Source organism: Vipera ursinii (genome assembly GCF_947247035.1).
Source record: "Vipera ursinii genome assembly, chromosome: 3".
NCBI classification, from domain to species: domain Eukaryota; kingdom Metazoa; phylum Chordata; class Lepidosauria; order Squamata; family Viperidae; genus Vipera; species Vipera ursinii.
The window spans coordinates 113,723,838-113,740,888 of record NC_139516.1 but is presented as its reverse complement, the minus strand read 5'-3'; the positions used below and the strand labels follow the sequence as shown (position 1 = coordinate 113,740,888).

Sequence of the window (17,051 nt, the reverse complement as noted above, 5' to 3'; positions counted from 1 at the left end):
GACTTGATTTAATTAGTATTACAAACGCCTCTCCAAAGGAACGGGTACAATGCCTCTCTGTTTAAAGGTGACAGATACAACACCTGTCTTATGATATTTGTATCATCGGATGTTTCAAAGATGGGCCATTACAGACCAATTTTTAACCTTTCATGTTTGATTGTGATGTTGGTGGCTTCTCCAGAAGTCCTGGAGAAAACAGTTATCTCTTTCCATTTGAAATTGGTTTCAGAGAGAGCTACAGATCAAACTGATGGATGACTTTTGCTTGGAGACTGGCATCACCAGAAAACATTGGGAACAATGATTTTGCAATACATCTATTCTTATCCCTTAGGGAGAGTTTAAGTGCAGTTAAATCTTCAGTTTAAATTAAAAAAGGGTGTCTTGCTCTTTTGAATTATGAATGGATTTGAGGAGGACAGTATTTTTTATAACTGCATCAAACCACTGAGGAAAATTATAAGGTGATTTGGATTTTAATGTAACAGAAATAGAGATCTATTTCTCTGTAATATTTCCAGATAATAAAGTTCCTGACTCTGAATGTCTAACTGTAGCTGGTAAATTAGGAGTAATAAATCAAACCAAATTCAGTAAGATGGACATCTCATAATAGTGTTTTAATTCCAGACAATAAATATATCTTCTCTTTCTGGATGGAATTATATTCTTCCAAAATGAGGAGATTCAAAATCTAGGTTACAATAAAACCAATAAAATTTATAATAAAAAAATCTAGGTTACATCTGGATCTGGATCTCTCTCTGATTTCTCGATTGAAGTGGTGATCAGGAGAACTTTTTATTTTGATTGATACACCAGTTGCACTCTATCTTGAGGAAAAATTAATTTAAAATAGCAATAAACATACAGACTTGAGTACTTCAATGTGCTCTGTGTGTGACAACCTATGTATCTAGTCCAGAAGCTTAATTAATGCTTAACGCAACAACCAGGCCGGTGCCTGGAAAGACTTAGACAACATCATAAGTTTACTGAAAGCCAATTTATTTTGGTGCACAATATAAAATTCTGATTATTCCCTGCTTGTGCCTGGGTTACAGAAAATATCTTCTTATAGGAATATTTTGTGAATTGAGTTACTCTGGGAAGTTTTACCTTCAGATGCCACGAAAATGTGTGGAGTTTCAGAACAGAATCTCTTGTGTAGCCAACCCTGATTTGTAGAATGTGCTCATTGTTGCAATGGGAGAACTTACTATTAAAAATCTTTAAAGTCATGTTTTTTCCAGACTAAAATTTAATGTAAAATACAGATTTTAAACATATTTTATACTTCATATTTTATTATCAGTCATAACTGTATAATTGATAAAAATGTAATACTAAAAAATCTGTGTTTTAGCAGAAGAAGAGTCTTTTAGCGGTGATACTATAGATTTGCTGATTGAGGACCAGCTTTTGCAACACAACTACCTGTCAAACGTTCCTTCAAGGAAACCCCCACCTATGGAAGATCTGCTTTTACATGATGATATTCAACTCCTGAAGGTGCACGTTACAAGCACTGCACCCAATGGAAAAGAAACGTCTGCGAGCATTACCACCACAACAGAATCACCACTGTCTTCCACAGGCAGGTTGCTTCCTCTAGAGTCAACCCCAGTCACTACCTCATCAGTTGTCTCTACCGGTACTACCCAAGTCCTGGAAACCACAGCAACAGCTGAATTTCCAGGAACTGGGGCAGCAGATAAAAATACCACATGGACCTTGAAAACACTGCGTGAGATTGCCACTCAGGCTCCCACAACCACAACTACAGCAGAGCAGAACACAGCTACTATGGGGGCACCCATAATTAGCATGTCCACAACAGATTTCCGCATACAGATGACGCCTGAGCCTACATCAAGTACCATGATCAAAGCTGTGACCTCTCCAGCCTCTGTGAATCCTAGTCTCACTGTCACACCAAAATATAGCCTCGATGAGGAAGATATCAGAAACAGCATTGGTGAGTTTGTTCTCTTTCCCCCTCCCCATTTATCTTATTTCATTTCTAGTGACTTAGATACCATTAGAATGGGATAAAGAAAGCTCTTACTTTGGACCATGTCAGTAGAAGGGGATACATTATACATTATAAGTAAAAGAAGAATGCATGGTGTCAAGGACTGCAGAGAAGTTAAAAATCATGATGGGTAGAGATAGCATATGAGATCAGAGCCTGATGGATCAGAGGAAGAATCTGAAAAGGATTTGATGTCCTAGGGCAGGGGTAGGCAACCTCGGCTCTTTTATGACTCATGGACTTCAACTCCCAGAATTCCTGAGTCAGCATAGCTGACTCAGGAATTCTGGGAGTTGAAGTCCATGAGTCATAAAAGAGCCGAGGTTGCCTACCCCTGTCCTAGGGAAAGGGTTAAAGAGTGGTCCTGTCATGTTACAAGAACACAAGTGTTGCCCCGGAAGGTCAAAGGCTTTTCTCCTTAATACAGTATTATTTCCATGAAATCTAAATTGTTGCCCACTGTTATGTTTGGGTCTCTGCTGGTCTTAAATCACATTTTTGGGCTTTATTTTATTCTAGTCTATGAAATGCAGACTTATACTGGATTTTTGTTTCTGTTTTATCTTTGCGAGATAAAATTTGTTTTCTAGAGGAATGGATGAATGAATTGGGCAGAGGCTGATGTAATCTGGAATTATCTGGTTTTTTCCTGGCCTTTTATTTCTATTCATCAAATCAGTGTGCCTGGCTGACTGCCCCAGGTCTTCAGCAAGCAGGGCTAGAGATTTATCTGTGCATTGTACTGTAGTTCTTGTTTTGAGAATTGGGCGGCCCTACTTATTTTAAGAATTTCCCATACTGTGTGGCGAAACCACATATTATATGAGGAAATTTCTTTGAATTGGCCAGAATCAAAAGAAACATATAAATTCCAAAAGACAAAATGTCTGGTTCAAGACCCCTATTGTTTACTACCCTGTTGATCTATTACTCAGTCCTAGACAGTGCTTTTTTTTTGAAGAAGAAGAAGAAGAAAAAAAAAAGGTGCTGGAACTCACACGTCATACAATCCGCCTTTACCTTTGTAGTTGAAAAAAAACACCCCTTCAATTTTTAGTGTATCTAAAAGACCAGGGTTTTGTTCAAGGTAAGTAATACTATTCATGTTATCGTGCACTGTGTGGCTGCAAAGGAAAGATGGTAACTTTCTGGACCTTTGGTAATCCTGGGCTCCAGCTGCTGCTTTTGTTTGTGTTTGTATTTGTTCTAAATTACCATTTAATTATAATGAAGTTGCCAAATGGCACGTATAGCCAAGGCCTAGTTAAATGTATAGAGGGAAAATATTTTTTTGTAAATAAACCGCATAAAAAAAATAAATAGAATAAACCAAATAAACTAAATAAAAATAAATCAGTGGCCTTCAATCAGTGGGTGCTCCATCACTGGAGGCTTTTAAAAAGAGATAGGACAGCCCTTTGTCTGGAATGATCCATGGTCTCCTCCTTGAGCTGGGGGTTGGACTAGAAGACCTCCAGGGTCCCTTCCAACTCTGTTATTCTGAAATGTGTGCACCCAGTTTTCAGGACTGCTATCATCCTAGTGCTGGTTGGAGGGTGGGATGCTAGTACTATCTGCTAGAGCAGACATGTCAAACACAAGGCCCGGGGGCCGGATCCGGCCCACAAAGTGGTTTCATGTGGCCTGCAAAGCCATCCTGGAAACAGTGAGGGAACAGCCCCCACCGCCTTGGCCCTGGCCCGGAGACCCTCCTTGTGCCAGAGACCCTCAGATCTGTCCCACTCCTGCCCAGGCCCCCATAGGCACCCTTGATGCAAACGATGTGGAGCTGGCCACGCCCACCCAGTAGGCCATATGCACTCTAGCCACGCCCACCCAGTAGGCCACGGCCACCCAGGCCACACCCACCCTGCCCCCTGAGGGCAACCGCAGTGCTGATGCGGCCCTCAATGAAATTGAGTTTGACAACCCTGTGCTAGAGTCTGTGCTGCAGATAACTGGATGTCACATCCTGAGTTGAAATCGGGTTGTAAGGAATAGCCGGAACTGCTGCTGATGTACTGCATTCCCTGCCGCACAGCACCATGCTTGCCTAATCTATTTGACTTCATGGCAAGAGATCCCGAGATGGTTAATTCCTAAGGATTTCAGTTGGTCACCAAGCAACTTTTAGTTGGGGGCAGATTACAGAATGGTAGAAAGAAGTGAAATGTCTTTTTTTTCCTGTTTTATTGAATCCACTGATAGCTGTCTGGTGGCCTGTTTAAAGTGACTAATTCCTTGCTGGGGAAGGACAAACTGCTGGAAATTTTGCATAGCACTGTAAGGTACATTTAAGTTCTCTGGCAGATAAAATTTCTCAAATCCACTCAGAGGTGGCTATCATTTGGGCAAGTGTGGCTGAGATGCTTGGGGCACAGTTTTGGGTTGAGGGAATTGGAGCTTGTGACGAAATGGATAGAGTCTTTCAAACTGTGAACCTGATTACCTGTCATCCAGGCTCCCCTCTAAATTGTTAAGGCTGCCTCTGGAGGGGGAAATGACCTGAGATTGGGTCCATATAGTTCATATACTGGTGAGTTTCTTTGAGAGAGAGAATTATTCCTTTAACCATGAAGGAGGTGGCCGTGTGTTCCTCCTCAAGAAGTTATTGCTGAATCCAATAGTCCTGGACAATTTTGTCCAATCTCAAATCTTCCCTCTTTTGAAAAAGTGGTTGTTGTGGTCAGGCAACAGCCACAGAGGATCCTGGAAGAATCAGATTAACTGACCCATTTCAGTCAGGTTTCATTTCTGGGGTACAGAACAGAGACAGTATCATGCTTTTTTTATGATCTTTGGCAGAGCTGGGATGGGAATGATATGTTCTTCCTTGTGCTCCTTGATCCTCCTTGATGCTATTGATCAGAGTATCTTTCTGAACAGGCTGTGGGGATTGAGAATAGAGTGATGCCATATTGCAGTGGCTCTCCTCGCTTTTCTGTGATTGTTCCAGCATATTTAGGGTTGATGGGATGTGATGGCACCATAGTGGGAAGTATGGTGCTCCTTTGTAAGTGATACAGTTGTTTTATTGCTTTTGTATTGGTTTTTTTATGATATGCCTAGGCTTATTGTGCATGATAGTAATCCATAAAAGTTCAATAAATAAACAAACATCTACATAAAACCACTGAGTGGGATCATCAGTTGATTCACAGGGTCATCGGTATGCTGATGACACCCAATTATATATCTTGTCCCAGTATCTAGAGGCCGTACAGACTTTGCATGAGGACAGGTTCAATCCTGACTGGACTGAGTAGCTGTGTATATTTGGGCCCTCTAATCTTGGGGACTTCCCATTTTTTAAGTTGGGTGGATAGCATTTCCAAATCTGATGCACAAACTGGTCTTGGACTTATAATTCCTTGCTCAAAGAGCAGTTGGTGGCGTGGCCTAGACAGCCTCTGCAAAGAGCAAACTAGTGCATTACTTATACCCATTCCTAGATTAGCAGGCCACTAGTCATTAGGAGAGACCCTAGGTATCTCTGTTGTGATTCGGTATCAGCCTGTGCTCCCAGCAGCTGAATCTGATGAATCTGAGGAGGAGGAGGAGGAGGGGTTTGGAGAGCCTTTGGTGTCAGAGGGAGGCTCTGATGCACTGCAGGACTCTCAGCCTGGCCCCTCCAGTCATGTTCCTCATGAGGCTCAGCTGGGTGAGTACGATGTGTTGGACTCAGAAGAGTCACAGCTGAATCTGTTCAGAGATGCTAGAAGCAGAAGGCAATCCAGCAGAGCAGAGCAGAGAAAAATCAATGAGACAGCTCAGTGAGAGGAGGAGAAGGCAGTGAGAAGCCACGCCTTGGGACTGATAATAAAAGGGGAAGGTGTGGGCAGGGCTAGTTGCTGAAGGCAACCGTTTGGAGACATTCTAAGAGAATCCTGGTCTGTTCTTACTACTTCTGTTTAACTCTTGTTTGTTGACTCTTGTTTGATATTTTGATTCATTTATTGAAGGAAATATTCTGTTGCTTTTTTGTTTAAACTGTAAATAAATTTGGGTTGGATTTTTCCAGCCTATTCACTGTAAAAAGGAAAAAGGGGTTGTCCCTGACACACAAACAGGGCCGGTCGTAGGCTGGAACAGAACAGTCTCATGAATGGATTATTGCAATGTATCCTACATGGGGCTGCCATTAAGATCACTCCGAAGCTATACTAGTAGCAGTACAGACAGTAATGGACATGCCATGGATGTACTCATGTGGCACAGTTGCTTCTGGATGCAATTCAAGGTTCCGGTTATCACCTATTACGTTCCACATGGCATATCCTGGTTATTTGAGGAAACACTGGAAAATCAGGCAGATGAGATAGCTCCAGGTTCCCTTGATTAAATAATGTCACATGTTGAGTCTTAGGAAGCAGCACCTACCTTTTGAAAGGATAGCATCAGAGATCTTGGAGTAAAGCAGTCGTTAAGCCCCAGGATGCTTGTGTTTGAATTGTTTATTTCTGGGCACATATGATCTTTACCTTTGTTACTGTTGCCTTTAAAGTGTCAGCCACTCAGAGTTGTTTAGAGTTGAGCAGTCTTTACAGTCCCTCCATTCCCTCCCTTTGTGTAGAAAGAGAGAGAGAAGTTAAAGCACCTTTAAGCTTTTACACATACATAGGAAGTTCTAAACATACTGTTGCTGTTTCAGGTCAATGCAAGGACACTTTGTCCACTATTACTGGGCCAGTAATTCAGAATACCTATGGGCGGAATGAAGGTGCATGGATGAAGGATCCCGTTGCCAAAGATGAGCGAATCTATGTCACCAACTATTATTATGGCAATACCTTGGTGGAATTCCGGAATCTGGACAGCTTCAGACAAGGTTTTTTTCTTTTTGTAATATATTTTATTGATTTTTTTTAAAAAACATACCGTATATACTTGAGTATAAGCCGACTCGAGTATAAGCCGAGACCCCCAATTTCACCCCCCAAAACTGGAAAAAGTTATTGACTCGAGTATAAGCCGATCCGCCGTTCTGCAAGCCTCTGCCGCCAGCAGAGGCTCGATCCGCCATTTTGCAAGCCTGAATACACAGGAATACCCTGTGTGGCCGCGGCTCTCGGGGAAGCCCTGGCTGTCTGCTTCCTCACTCCACGCTGCCATTCGGGGCCCGCGCGTTCCCCGGGCAAATCGCGGCGCCCAGCAGGCGAGGAAACACGCCCGCTCCAGTCGCCCCCCCTTCCCTCAGGAGACGCGAAGCAAGTGACCGCCCGGAGCTTACCGAGGACTTGCGCGCGGCCGAGGCTTCGGTGCTTCCAGGATCGCGCGCACCTCTCCCAAGCCGCCGCCGTCCGGAGACCTGCCGAAGTTTGGGGAGGTTTGGGGAGGTGCGCGCGCACCTCCCCAAACCTCCCCAAACGTCGGCAGGTCTCCAGACCTCCGCGCCCTGCCTGCCTGCTTCTTTCCGCTGCGGAAAGAAGCAGGCAGGCAGGGCGCGGAGGAACGGAGACCTGCCGACGTTTGGGGAGGTTTGGGCGCCTCCCCAAACCTCCCCAAACGTCGGCAGGTCTCCGTTCCTCCGCGCAGACCTGCCGACGTTTGGGGAGATTTGGGCACCTCCCCAAACGTCAGCAGGTCTCCGTTCCTCCTGCCGACGTTTGGGGAGGTTTGGGCGCCTCCCCAAACCTCCCCAGGTCTCCGTTCCTCCGCGCAGACCTGCCGACGTTTGGGGAGGTTTGGGCACCTCCCCAAACCTCCCCAGGTCTCCGTTCCTCCGCGCAGACCTGCCAACGTTTGGGGAGGTTTCGGCGCCTCCCCAAACCTCCCCAAACGTCGGCAGGTCTCCGTTCCTCCTGCCGACGTTTGGGGAGGTTTGGGCGCCTCCCCAAACCTCCCCAGGTCTCCGTTCCTCCGCGCAGACCTGCCGACGTTTGGGGAGGTTTGGGCGCCTCCCCAAAACTCCCCAAACGTCGACAGGTCTCCGTTCCTCCTGCCGACGTTTGGGGAGGTTTGGGCGCCTCCCCAAACCTCCCCAGGTCTCCGTTCCTCCGCGCAGACCTGCCGACGTTTGGGGAGGTTTGGGCACCTCCCCAAACCTCCCCAAACGTCGGCAGGTCTCCGTTCTTCCTGCCAACGTTTGGGGAGGTTTGGGCACCTCCCCAAACCTCCCCAGGTCTCCGTTCCTCCGCGCAGACCTGCCGACGTTTGGGGAGGTTTGGGCACCTCCCCAAACGTCGGCAGGTCTCCGTTCCTCCTGCCGACGTTTGGGGAGGTTTGGGCGCCTCCCCAAACCTCCCCAGGTCTCCGTTCCTCCGCGCAGACCTGCCGACGTTTGGGGAGGTTTGGGCGCCTCCCCAAACCTCCCCAAACGTCGGCAGGTCTCCGTTCTTCCTGCCGACGTTTGGGGAGGTTTGGGCACCTCCCCAAACCTCCCCAGGTCTCCGTTCCTCCGCGCAGACCTGCCGACGTTTGGGGAGGTTTGGGCGCCTCCCCAAACCTCCCCAAACGTCGGCAGGTCTCCGTTCTTCCTGCCGACGTTTGGGGAGGTTTGGGCACCTCCCCAAACCTCCCCAGGTCTCCGTTCCTCCGCGCAGACCTGCCGACGTTTGGGGAGGTTTGGGCACCTCCCCAAACGTCGGCAGGTCTCCGTTCCTCCTGCCGACGTTTGGGGAGGTTTGGGCGCCTCCCCAAACCTCCCCAGGTCTCCGTTCCTCCGCGCAGACCTGCCGACGTTTGGGGAGGTTTGGGCACCTCCCCAAACGTCGGCAGGTCTCCGTTCCTCCTGCCGACGTTTGGGGAGGTTTGGGCGCCTCCCCAAACCTCCCCAGGTCTCCGTTCCTCCGCGCAGACCTGCTGACGTTTGGGGAGGTTTGGGCGCCTCCCCAAACCTCCCCAAACGTCGGCAGGTCTGCGCGGAGGAACGGAGACCTGGGGAGGTTTGGGGAGGTGCCCAAACCTCCCCAAACGTCGGCAGGAAGAACGGAGACCTGCCGACGTTTGGGGAGGTTTGGGGAGGCGCCCAAACCTCCCCAAACGTCAGCAGGTCTGCGCGGAGGAACGGAGACCTGGGGAGGTTTGGGGAGGCGCCCAAACCTCCCCAAACGTCGGCAGGAGGAACGGAGACCTGCCGAGGTTTGGGGAGGCGCCCAAACCTCCCCAAACGTCGGCAGGTCTGCGCGGAGGAACGGAGACCTGGGGAGGTTTGGGGAGGCACCCAAACCTCCCCAAACGTCGGCAGGAGGAACGGAGACCTGTCGACGTTTGGGGAGGTTTGGGGAGGCGCCCAAACCTCCCCAAACGTCGGCAGGTCTGCGCGGAGGAACGGAGACCTGGGGAGGTTTGGGGAGGCACCCAAACCTCCCCAAACGTCGGCAGGAGGAACGGAGACCTGTCGACGTTTGGGGAGGTTTGGGGAGGCGCCCAAACCTCCCCAAACGTCGGCAGGTCTGCGCGGAGGAACGGAGACCTGTGGAGGTTTGGGGAGGTTTGGGGAGGCGCCCAAACCTCCCCAAACGTCGGCAGGTCTGCGCGGAGGAACGGAGACCTGTGGAGGTTTGGGGAGGCGCCCAAACCTCCCCAAACGTCGGCAGGTCTGCGCGGAGGAACGGAGACCTGGGGAGGTTTGGGGAGGCGCCCAAACCTCCCCAAACGTCGGCAGGAGGAACGGAGACCTGCCAACGTTTGGGGAGGTTTGGGGAGGTGCGCGCGCACCTCCCCAAACCTCCCCAAACTTCGGCAGGTCTCGGACGGCGGTGGCTTGGGAGAGGTGCGCGCGATCCCGGAAGCACCAAAGCCTCGGCCGCGCACAAGTCCTCGGTAAGTTTTTTTGTTCACTGGAGTATAAGCCGAAGTAGAATTTTTCAGCCCAAAAAGTGGGTTGAAAAATTCGGCTTATACTCAAGTATATACGGTAAATCACTTGCTAATTGGTGAACAGTGTGTTGTTTGGGTTACATTTGTAAAACAATCATTAACAATTAATTTCTATAATCCATATTCCACATAATAAATTTAGTTGATTTCCTCTTTCCCCAAAATATCCTCTTTTGCAAACATTGAGTTAATACAATTATTATTGTTTTGGTGAATAACAATTGAATATATAATCTTTTTTCCAATATTCCTAAAAATAGTAATCATATCAGTATATTTCTTTTCTGTTCAGTCATTCTGGTTCATAGATCCTGTTACAATCCTTATTTTAGTTTATTTCTCCCACCAAATTCTAGATATTTTTACTGGTGAAGATTTTCTCAAAAATTAATTACATTTATGTTTACAAATTTAACTATTTTTTCCGTATAAGCCATCTCACACTTTTACATTTCTTAAGAAATAGATAAAACGATGAAAAAAAGAAAAGAAAAGAGGAGAGGAGAGCAAGAGTAAAGAAACATAAGAAATAACATACTACTTAAAATATATATCCCTCCTAGGCTAATATATATTTATTTCCTCAATTTCTTATTCTTTTTAACCAAAATTAAGAATATATTTAATCTTTAATCTTTAAACATCCATTCAATACATCTAGTCATCTGGTCCTTTAACTTTTTTAAAAATCCATTATACTTTTCTTAAATTCAGTCACATTTAAGTATCTAAAACATTTTCTTTAAGTCATTTCAACTTTTTTATATTACTCATATCAAGAAAAAGAACACAAAATAGAAAAAATGTATTATATTATTTAGAGAATTTATCCTCTTAGAATAGCATAAATATTCCAATTGTTTTTTCTATTTCTTTAACCATATTCAAGCAAATGTTTCTTTTTTAAGTATTCTTTCTGATAAGCCCCATCATCTGTTTTCTTGGTTTCCACCTCAGTCTTTTTCCTTTGCCTAGTATCTTTCTTAATCAATGTATTTTGCTGAATCAAAAGGTTTTTCCGTATGTTCATAAATTTTAGTGTGGATATAAAAAGTAAATCAGTACCTTTGTTAGGGGCATTTACCCACTCAATTTTATTGGGAATCTTTTCCCTTCTTTTTCTCTCTGCTTCTCTTGTCGCTTTTTGTCTCTCCAGTTCCAGTGTTTTCCCTGGTATCTCTGTAATACGTTTTATCCAGTCTTTTTTCTTGTCCTCAAGTTTGTTTTGTAGTGTTGAAATATAAGTTGTCTTTTCCAAATCTAGTATTTCTTGTATTTTTCCCCCCACTTGGATTAAATCATACTCCTTTGTTTTGCAGAATTCCATCTTTAAGTCTCTATCCTCGAATTTATGTTCAGTCATCTGTTTTGTCTGTTCCTTCTCTGTTGTGTTTTCCTGAGGGTTTTTTTGGTATAAAATTGAATTGGAGATAAGTTGATTTATATTTTCAAAGTTATTCTGAATTTCTTTGTGATCTGAGATTATTGTTATTTGAATTAGTTGCAACATATCATATATCTGCTCTTGAAAAGTATTCATTTTTCTTGATAAGTATTTCCTATAAATCTCTGATTTTCCATGATGACCGAACGTCCAAATTTCCCCCCCTCTGGAAATAGCTTTGGAGTCAGAGTTGAATGAATACTTGTACTCCAGAGAGTTCAAAAAAAGTTCTTTCCCCCCCCCTTCAGGTTTGCAAGTCTCACTTTATCTACACAGCTGTTCTCTATTGTTAAAACTTTGAAGGTCACAAGTAGAGATTAGTTTCTTCCCCAGATTTTACCCTGACTATCATAATCCTCATCCACCAGTAGGTGTCAGCACTGGTTCATTTTTCAGATTTTATTCCTCCATGAAAGGTTCAATTTGCCACTTCCGTTAGCAAAAGTGTGAGGCAACCCCGCCCCCTTCACTCTCGGAGGGTTTTTTTTTTTTGCTTCTTGGGAATTTCTCCCCTTCAGGAAAGTTGATAGGTAGGATAGAGAAAAATCAATGTTCTTACCCAGATTCAGGCATGCTGTTTACGATCAGCTTAAAATAGTGCTTTTGACTTTGGTTGCTCACAGCTTGGGCTAGACTCTGGAGTTAGGCTAGCCTTTCTCCTGTTGGTTTCTGGAAGGCTTTTCCTGGACCGATCAGGTCGACTGCCGTCTCTCTGAGGTCCTTGGGACTTCTTTCCTTCATTGTCACCTCTCTTGGGTGGCTTCTGGCCCATTTAGGGTCCCCTAACAGGAAGAAACTCAGCTGAGGGGCAGAGTCCCAAACCCCTCAACTGCTGCACTGCACGCAGGACTGGAAGTCCAGACAAGGTTTTATGTTTGCTCTATACTATGGGCTGAATTGCTAGAGAAGATAATTGACAGAAGAAAAGAATTCTGGGTTGGGAGGTCAGGAGAGATTTGATGCATCTGAGGAAAAATTTAAATGGAAAATTGAATTCTTCCAAGCACAAGCATTTGGCTTTGGGGAAGGGGTTGGAGAAAGGACAGTTAAAGTGAGTTTGTGATCAAAAGTCTTAGAAATATGTGAAATAAAAACTACATTACAGGTAGTTCTCAGTTTGTTCAAACAGCTGGGTCCTTCTCAGTTGGTGCTTTTTTGTGCTGGCACAGCTGGAGCCTCCTTTTGCAAAAAAAAAAAGGGAAAAAAGACCCTAGATGATGCAGAGATGGTGGACCTGGTTGGTGCACGAAAAGGGCTGGGGCAGCTAGTGGCATTGGCTAGGCAGGCAGCCAAAAGGGCTAAGATGGGGAAGGGGGGAGGTAGGCAGGTGGGGAGAGTTCCAGAGGATGCAGTCCCTTACTTTACCAAGGCTCCAGAGTAGGAGGGACCAAACCCAGAGTGGCTCGACTCAAAGTGGATCCTTACCTATTGGTGGGATTCAGTTAATGATGGCAATGGGGACTGCCAGGATTGCCATTGCTAAGTGACATGGTCATGTGCTTTATGACCACAGTACTTAGCAACAGAAACCCCTGTCCCAATTACAGTCATTAACCAAGAACTATCTGTAGAGAATTAAGCCCAAAAAGGTGCAGCAGGTATGTGCCAAATACAGCACTTCTTCATCAATCTAGTTTCTCCCTGTAACATACATAGGAGAGCTAAATTGACTTTCTATTAATGTTTGAAATCTGTTAAATTTGGAATACAAAATTTGTGGTGGTATCTTTCATTTTAACTGCTTTAGATTTACTTGCATATGTTGATGTCTTTACTTTTGGCAAGAGTCATATAAACTATCCATAATCTATCCATGACACAGTATATATGTTAAAATATCTTGTTTACCACAAGACAGATAGCTGTTAACAGATTTTTAAAAAACGGAAAGCATACAAATACCAGATACATTGCAGATGTACAGAACATTGAAAAAGAAATACTGAAACTTGAATGATAAAATCTACAGGAAAAAATGGGGGAGAATAAATTTCACATCTAGTTAGTATGTCTCAGATTAGGAGTTCAGTAACACATGAGTAAATCTCCAGATTTAATCTTTGACATCTGCCTGAAATCCTGAACAGCTGCCACTAAGCAGAGAGTAGAATGTGTCTGTTGAAATCTTCACAGGAAACATATGTGCAAGTAGGATTAGGATCAAGTGTGCTTTTTAAATTATTATACCATCTGTTTCCTAGGCCGGTGGAGTAACTCATACAAGTTGCCCTACAGTTGGATGGGAACAGGCCATGCTGTCTTTAATGGTTCTCTCTACTACAACCGAGCCTTCACCCGCAACCTCATTAAGTATGACCTAAAGCAGCGCTATGTGGCTGCCTGGGCCATGTTGCATGATGTAGCCTATGAGGAGGAGACCCCTTGGCGTTGGCGTGGCCATTCAGATGTAGATTTTGCTGTGGATGAAAATGGCCTATGGATCATTTATCCTGCCATTAATTATGATAGCTTCAACCAAGAGGTGATTGTCCTCAGCAAACTCAATGCCATGGATCTGAGCACCCGTAAAGAGACCACCTGGCAGACGGGTCTGCGCAAGAACTTGTATGGCAACTCCTTTGTCATCTGTGGTGTCCTCTATGCTGTTGACAGCTACAACAAGAGAAATGCTAATATTTCATATGCATTCGACACACACACCAATACTCAGATCATCCCTCGCCTGCTCTTTGAAAATGAGTATTCCTACACCACTCAGATAGACTACAATCCCAAGGATCGGCTCCTTTATGCTTGGGACAATGGCCACCAGGTTACTTACAATGTCATTTTTGCTTATTAAGGACACAAGGGATTGATTTTAATGGGCCACAGCACCTTTTTTATATAAACATGTTTGTTTTTAATTCTATAAATCAGAGTAAATCTGTGGGTTTTTAAAAAGTTTTTTTAAAAAATAAAATTGGACTGTAGAACAGTCCACATACCAAATCAACCCTTTTATTTTGGGCATAACTTTTTTATATTGAATATATTGCCTACCCTGAACAATGGGACCTCTGTCTTCATTAACTCTGCCAAGCGCAGACACCCCAAAGGGGAAAACCACGGGTCTTTTGCCTTCATTATTGTAATAGAAAATTTGGTTTGGATGAGAAAACCCAAAAACTTTAACATTTTATAATAAAATATCAGTGTTGAAACTCAATAAACCAGTGTCCTGTTTACATTTCTGCTGTTACTGCATGCTTCTCTTTTCTGCTGATCAGCTCCTACATGACTTTATAGGGTTCCTGCCTAAACTGCTGTGGTTTTTTTACTTTCACTTTATAGTTCAGACTGCAATTCTATGGTATTTGGGAGGCTCCAGGAGCTGTAATACTGTAACCTTCATCATCTGAAGGCAGTGAGAAAGATGTGCTGCTCCTTTGGCTGAGGACAAAAGGGTTCACTACTCTGGGTGCTCTGATCTGCAGATGATAATTGCAAAAGTTGGGAGGGGTGGGGAGAGAAAACTTTGAATGTGCAAAGTTAACCCCCTTTCTGAAGGTTGTTACCTGGAATACAGGAAAAACTATCCATAGCTGGATAGTGCCCACCCCCATCAGCCATGGCAGACAGTTTAATCCATAGAAGCCTGTCCTAGATGATAGATGCAGATCCTTTAGCCCAGCCCCCGCACTGCCTTGCCTCACTGCTGGTGTAGTGGCTCGATTCAACACCCAGGAGTTGGCAAAAAACTGAACCAGCATGAAGTCTTCTGCTTCTAATTGTTTAACACAGAGATGAGTCAATTGTTTGTGATGAAAAATTAATTGAACGAAACCAGGACATAATGGTATAAGAGTTGTTTAATGTTAAACAGGCAACGTTTGTTAGCATCAAGAATGGACCTTGCAGGAAAATGCATATGGGAGAAAACCAAGCATAAACAACTGAACGAGTGCTTACTTAAGTGTCATATTTAGCTCTGTATGGGTCAGTTCCATTTTCGGAGTGTTATCCTGTTGACAGATAAGGCAAATGGACAGAATCCTGAGGCTCTTTGCATAATTTACTTTCAATGAGTCATAGGATAGAAGAAACGCAGACAAAAATGTTCTGGATGAGGAAAAGCACATTTCACAGCATGGCTGCTGCAAAAAATGAGGATGAGAGAAAGCTATAGAAAGAAAGAAAGCTATAGAAAGAAAAAGCTACAGAAGACAGATGAAAGTTAAAAATGTTTAAATTAAAAGAATCAACAACGTAGAGTGATTTTGATGGAAACAAAGGAATTGGTTCGGAAATGGATGAAATGGATTAAACCATTGCCAACAGAGTGAATGGTATTAAAAATAAAACTGACGAAGTTGTCTAGGATGAAACTAAAATGAGGGAATGTGTAAAAGTATTTTAGAGGCTTGGGTGGGAGTGTTAAAGATTGGGAATGAAGCAAATGCTGTTTATCCAAGTATGAAATCAATCAGTCCAAGGATTGTTCAACTGCTACATGTAGCATCTTCTCCCAAAACCTTAACCTGTGCCCAGCGAGTATGGAAGAGTGGGCAAATGGGAATTGATTTTTGAAGTCTTCCTGCAAAATTCCTTCCAAAATGACATTTTCAAGATACAATCCATTCTTGGATGGGTGCTTTCAGCAAGCATGACCTCAATCATCTCTTGGTCAACTGAACTTATGTGTATGTGAGTACTCTCAGGATTACATCTTTTGTCATTAAAAAATACATCATTTGTTGAAATTGTTTCCTGCTCACCTTTGCTAATACTTGACTTTTACATTATTGAAAGATTACCACAAGCATCCTGGAAAACAGCAAATGTATCCAGGGAATTTGCTTGGGGGAAGCATATATGTAAAGGTATCTTTACATTTGGCAAGAACAGTGTCTTTCCCTGAATAAATTCAGACACAAAAGGGGAGTTGCAAATCATGACATGCCTCTGAAATGTGCTTTTATTATATTAAATCTATAGATAGTAGGGATACGAGAATGTGACTGTAAATTTGGACACCCACCCCCACCCCCACCCACCCCCTCACGAACGATCTGGTGGATGAATTAACAATTTCAGCTATTTTATCCTGCTCCACAGCAGCTGTCTTGCCTTAGTTTCCTGGTCTATGATGCAACATCTCTTTTGATTCCTTCTTCTGCCTAGTTATTGTTTTAGCAATTGGCAATGAAGGGTGGCTGTCCTCTAGTCTAAGTGAAAGAATTGCACCTTCCTCTGAGCTGGCAGCACATTCCCTCCAATGCTGATGAAGCCATTGAGACGAGAAATTCTACTGTGGGATGTGAATCTGTATCAGCCCCAGCTATGGTCTTCAGCTGCAATGGGATCAAGCAGGGTGAATCACCCTACCCATAACCAATGCTCTGTTTTGGTTTCAGAGTGATTTTATTTCATATTTTGGGATGGCACTCTATTGAAAGGCATGAATAATAGACTATAAAATGCAACATCCACGCAATCAAATAGAATTGGAAGGGACATTGGAGGTCTTCTAGTCCAGCCCCCTGCTCAAGCAGTAGCTCAGACAAGTGACTGTCTAGCCCCATGGTGGCGAACCTATGGCACGCATGCCACAAGTGGCACGCAGAGCCCTCTCTGCGGGCACCTGCACTGTTGCCCCAGTCCTAGGCCTTCAGCTGGGTTTTATAAAACCTTTTTGGCTTTAGGCCTCCACCGCCGTGTGCAAAAAAAAGAGATTCAGTCAATCAATTTCAACTTCTCACGGGAAAAAAAAAGATCTTGCAAAGTTGGAATTGATTGAACTTTTTA

At 44.2% G+C, this 17,051-nt stretch overlaps 1 protein-coding gene across 2 annotated transcripts in view; it reads left to right on the top strand.

Moving 5' to 3' along the window:
* OLFML2B (olfactomedin like 2B) overlaps positions 1–14,454 on the top strand; it is a 42,037-nt gene extending 27,583 nt beyond the window's left edge. The window contains exons 6-8 of one of the 2 annotated variants that reach the window (XM_083359461.1): positions 1,376–1,981; positions 6,690–6,866; positions 13,505–14,454. In XM_083359461.1, the coding sequence (XP_083215587.1) occupies positions 1,376–1,981; positions 6,690–6,866; positions 13,505–14,106 (1,385 nt within the window). In that variant the 3' untranslated portion in view covers positions 14,107–14,454. Of the gene's footprint in view, positions 1–1,372; positions 1,982–6,689; positions 6,867–13,504 lie in introns of both variants that reach the window. The other variant, XM_083359460.1, reaches the window with a different exon arrangement.
* The last annotated feature ends 2,597 nt before the right edge of the window (positions 14,455–17,051 follow it).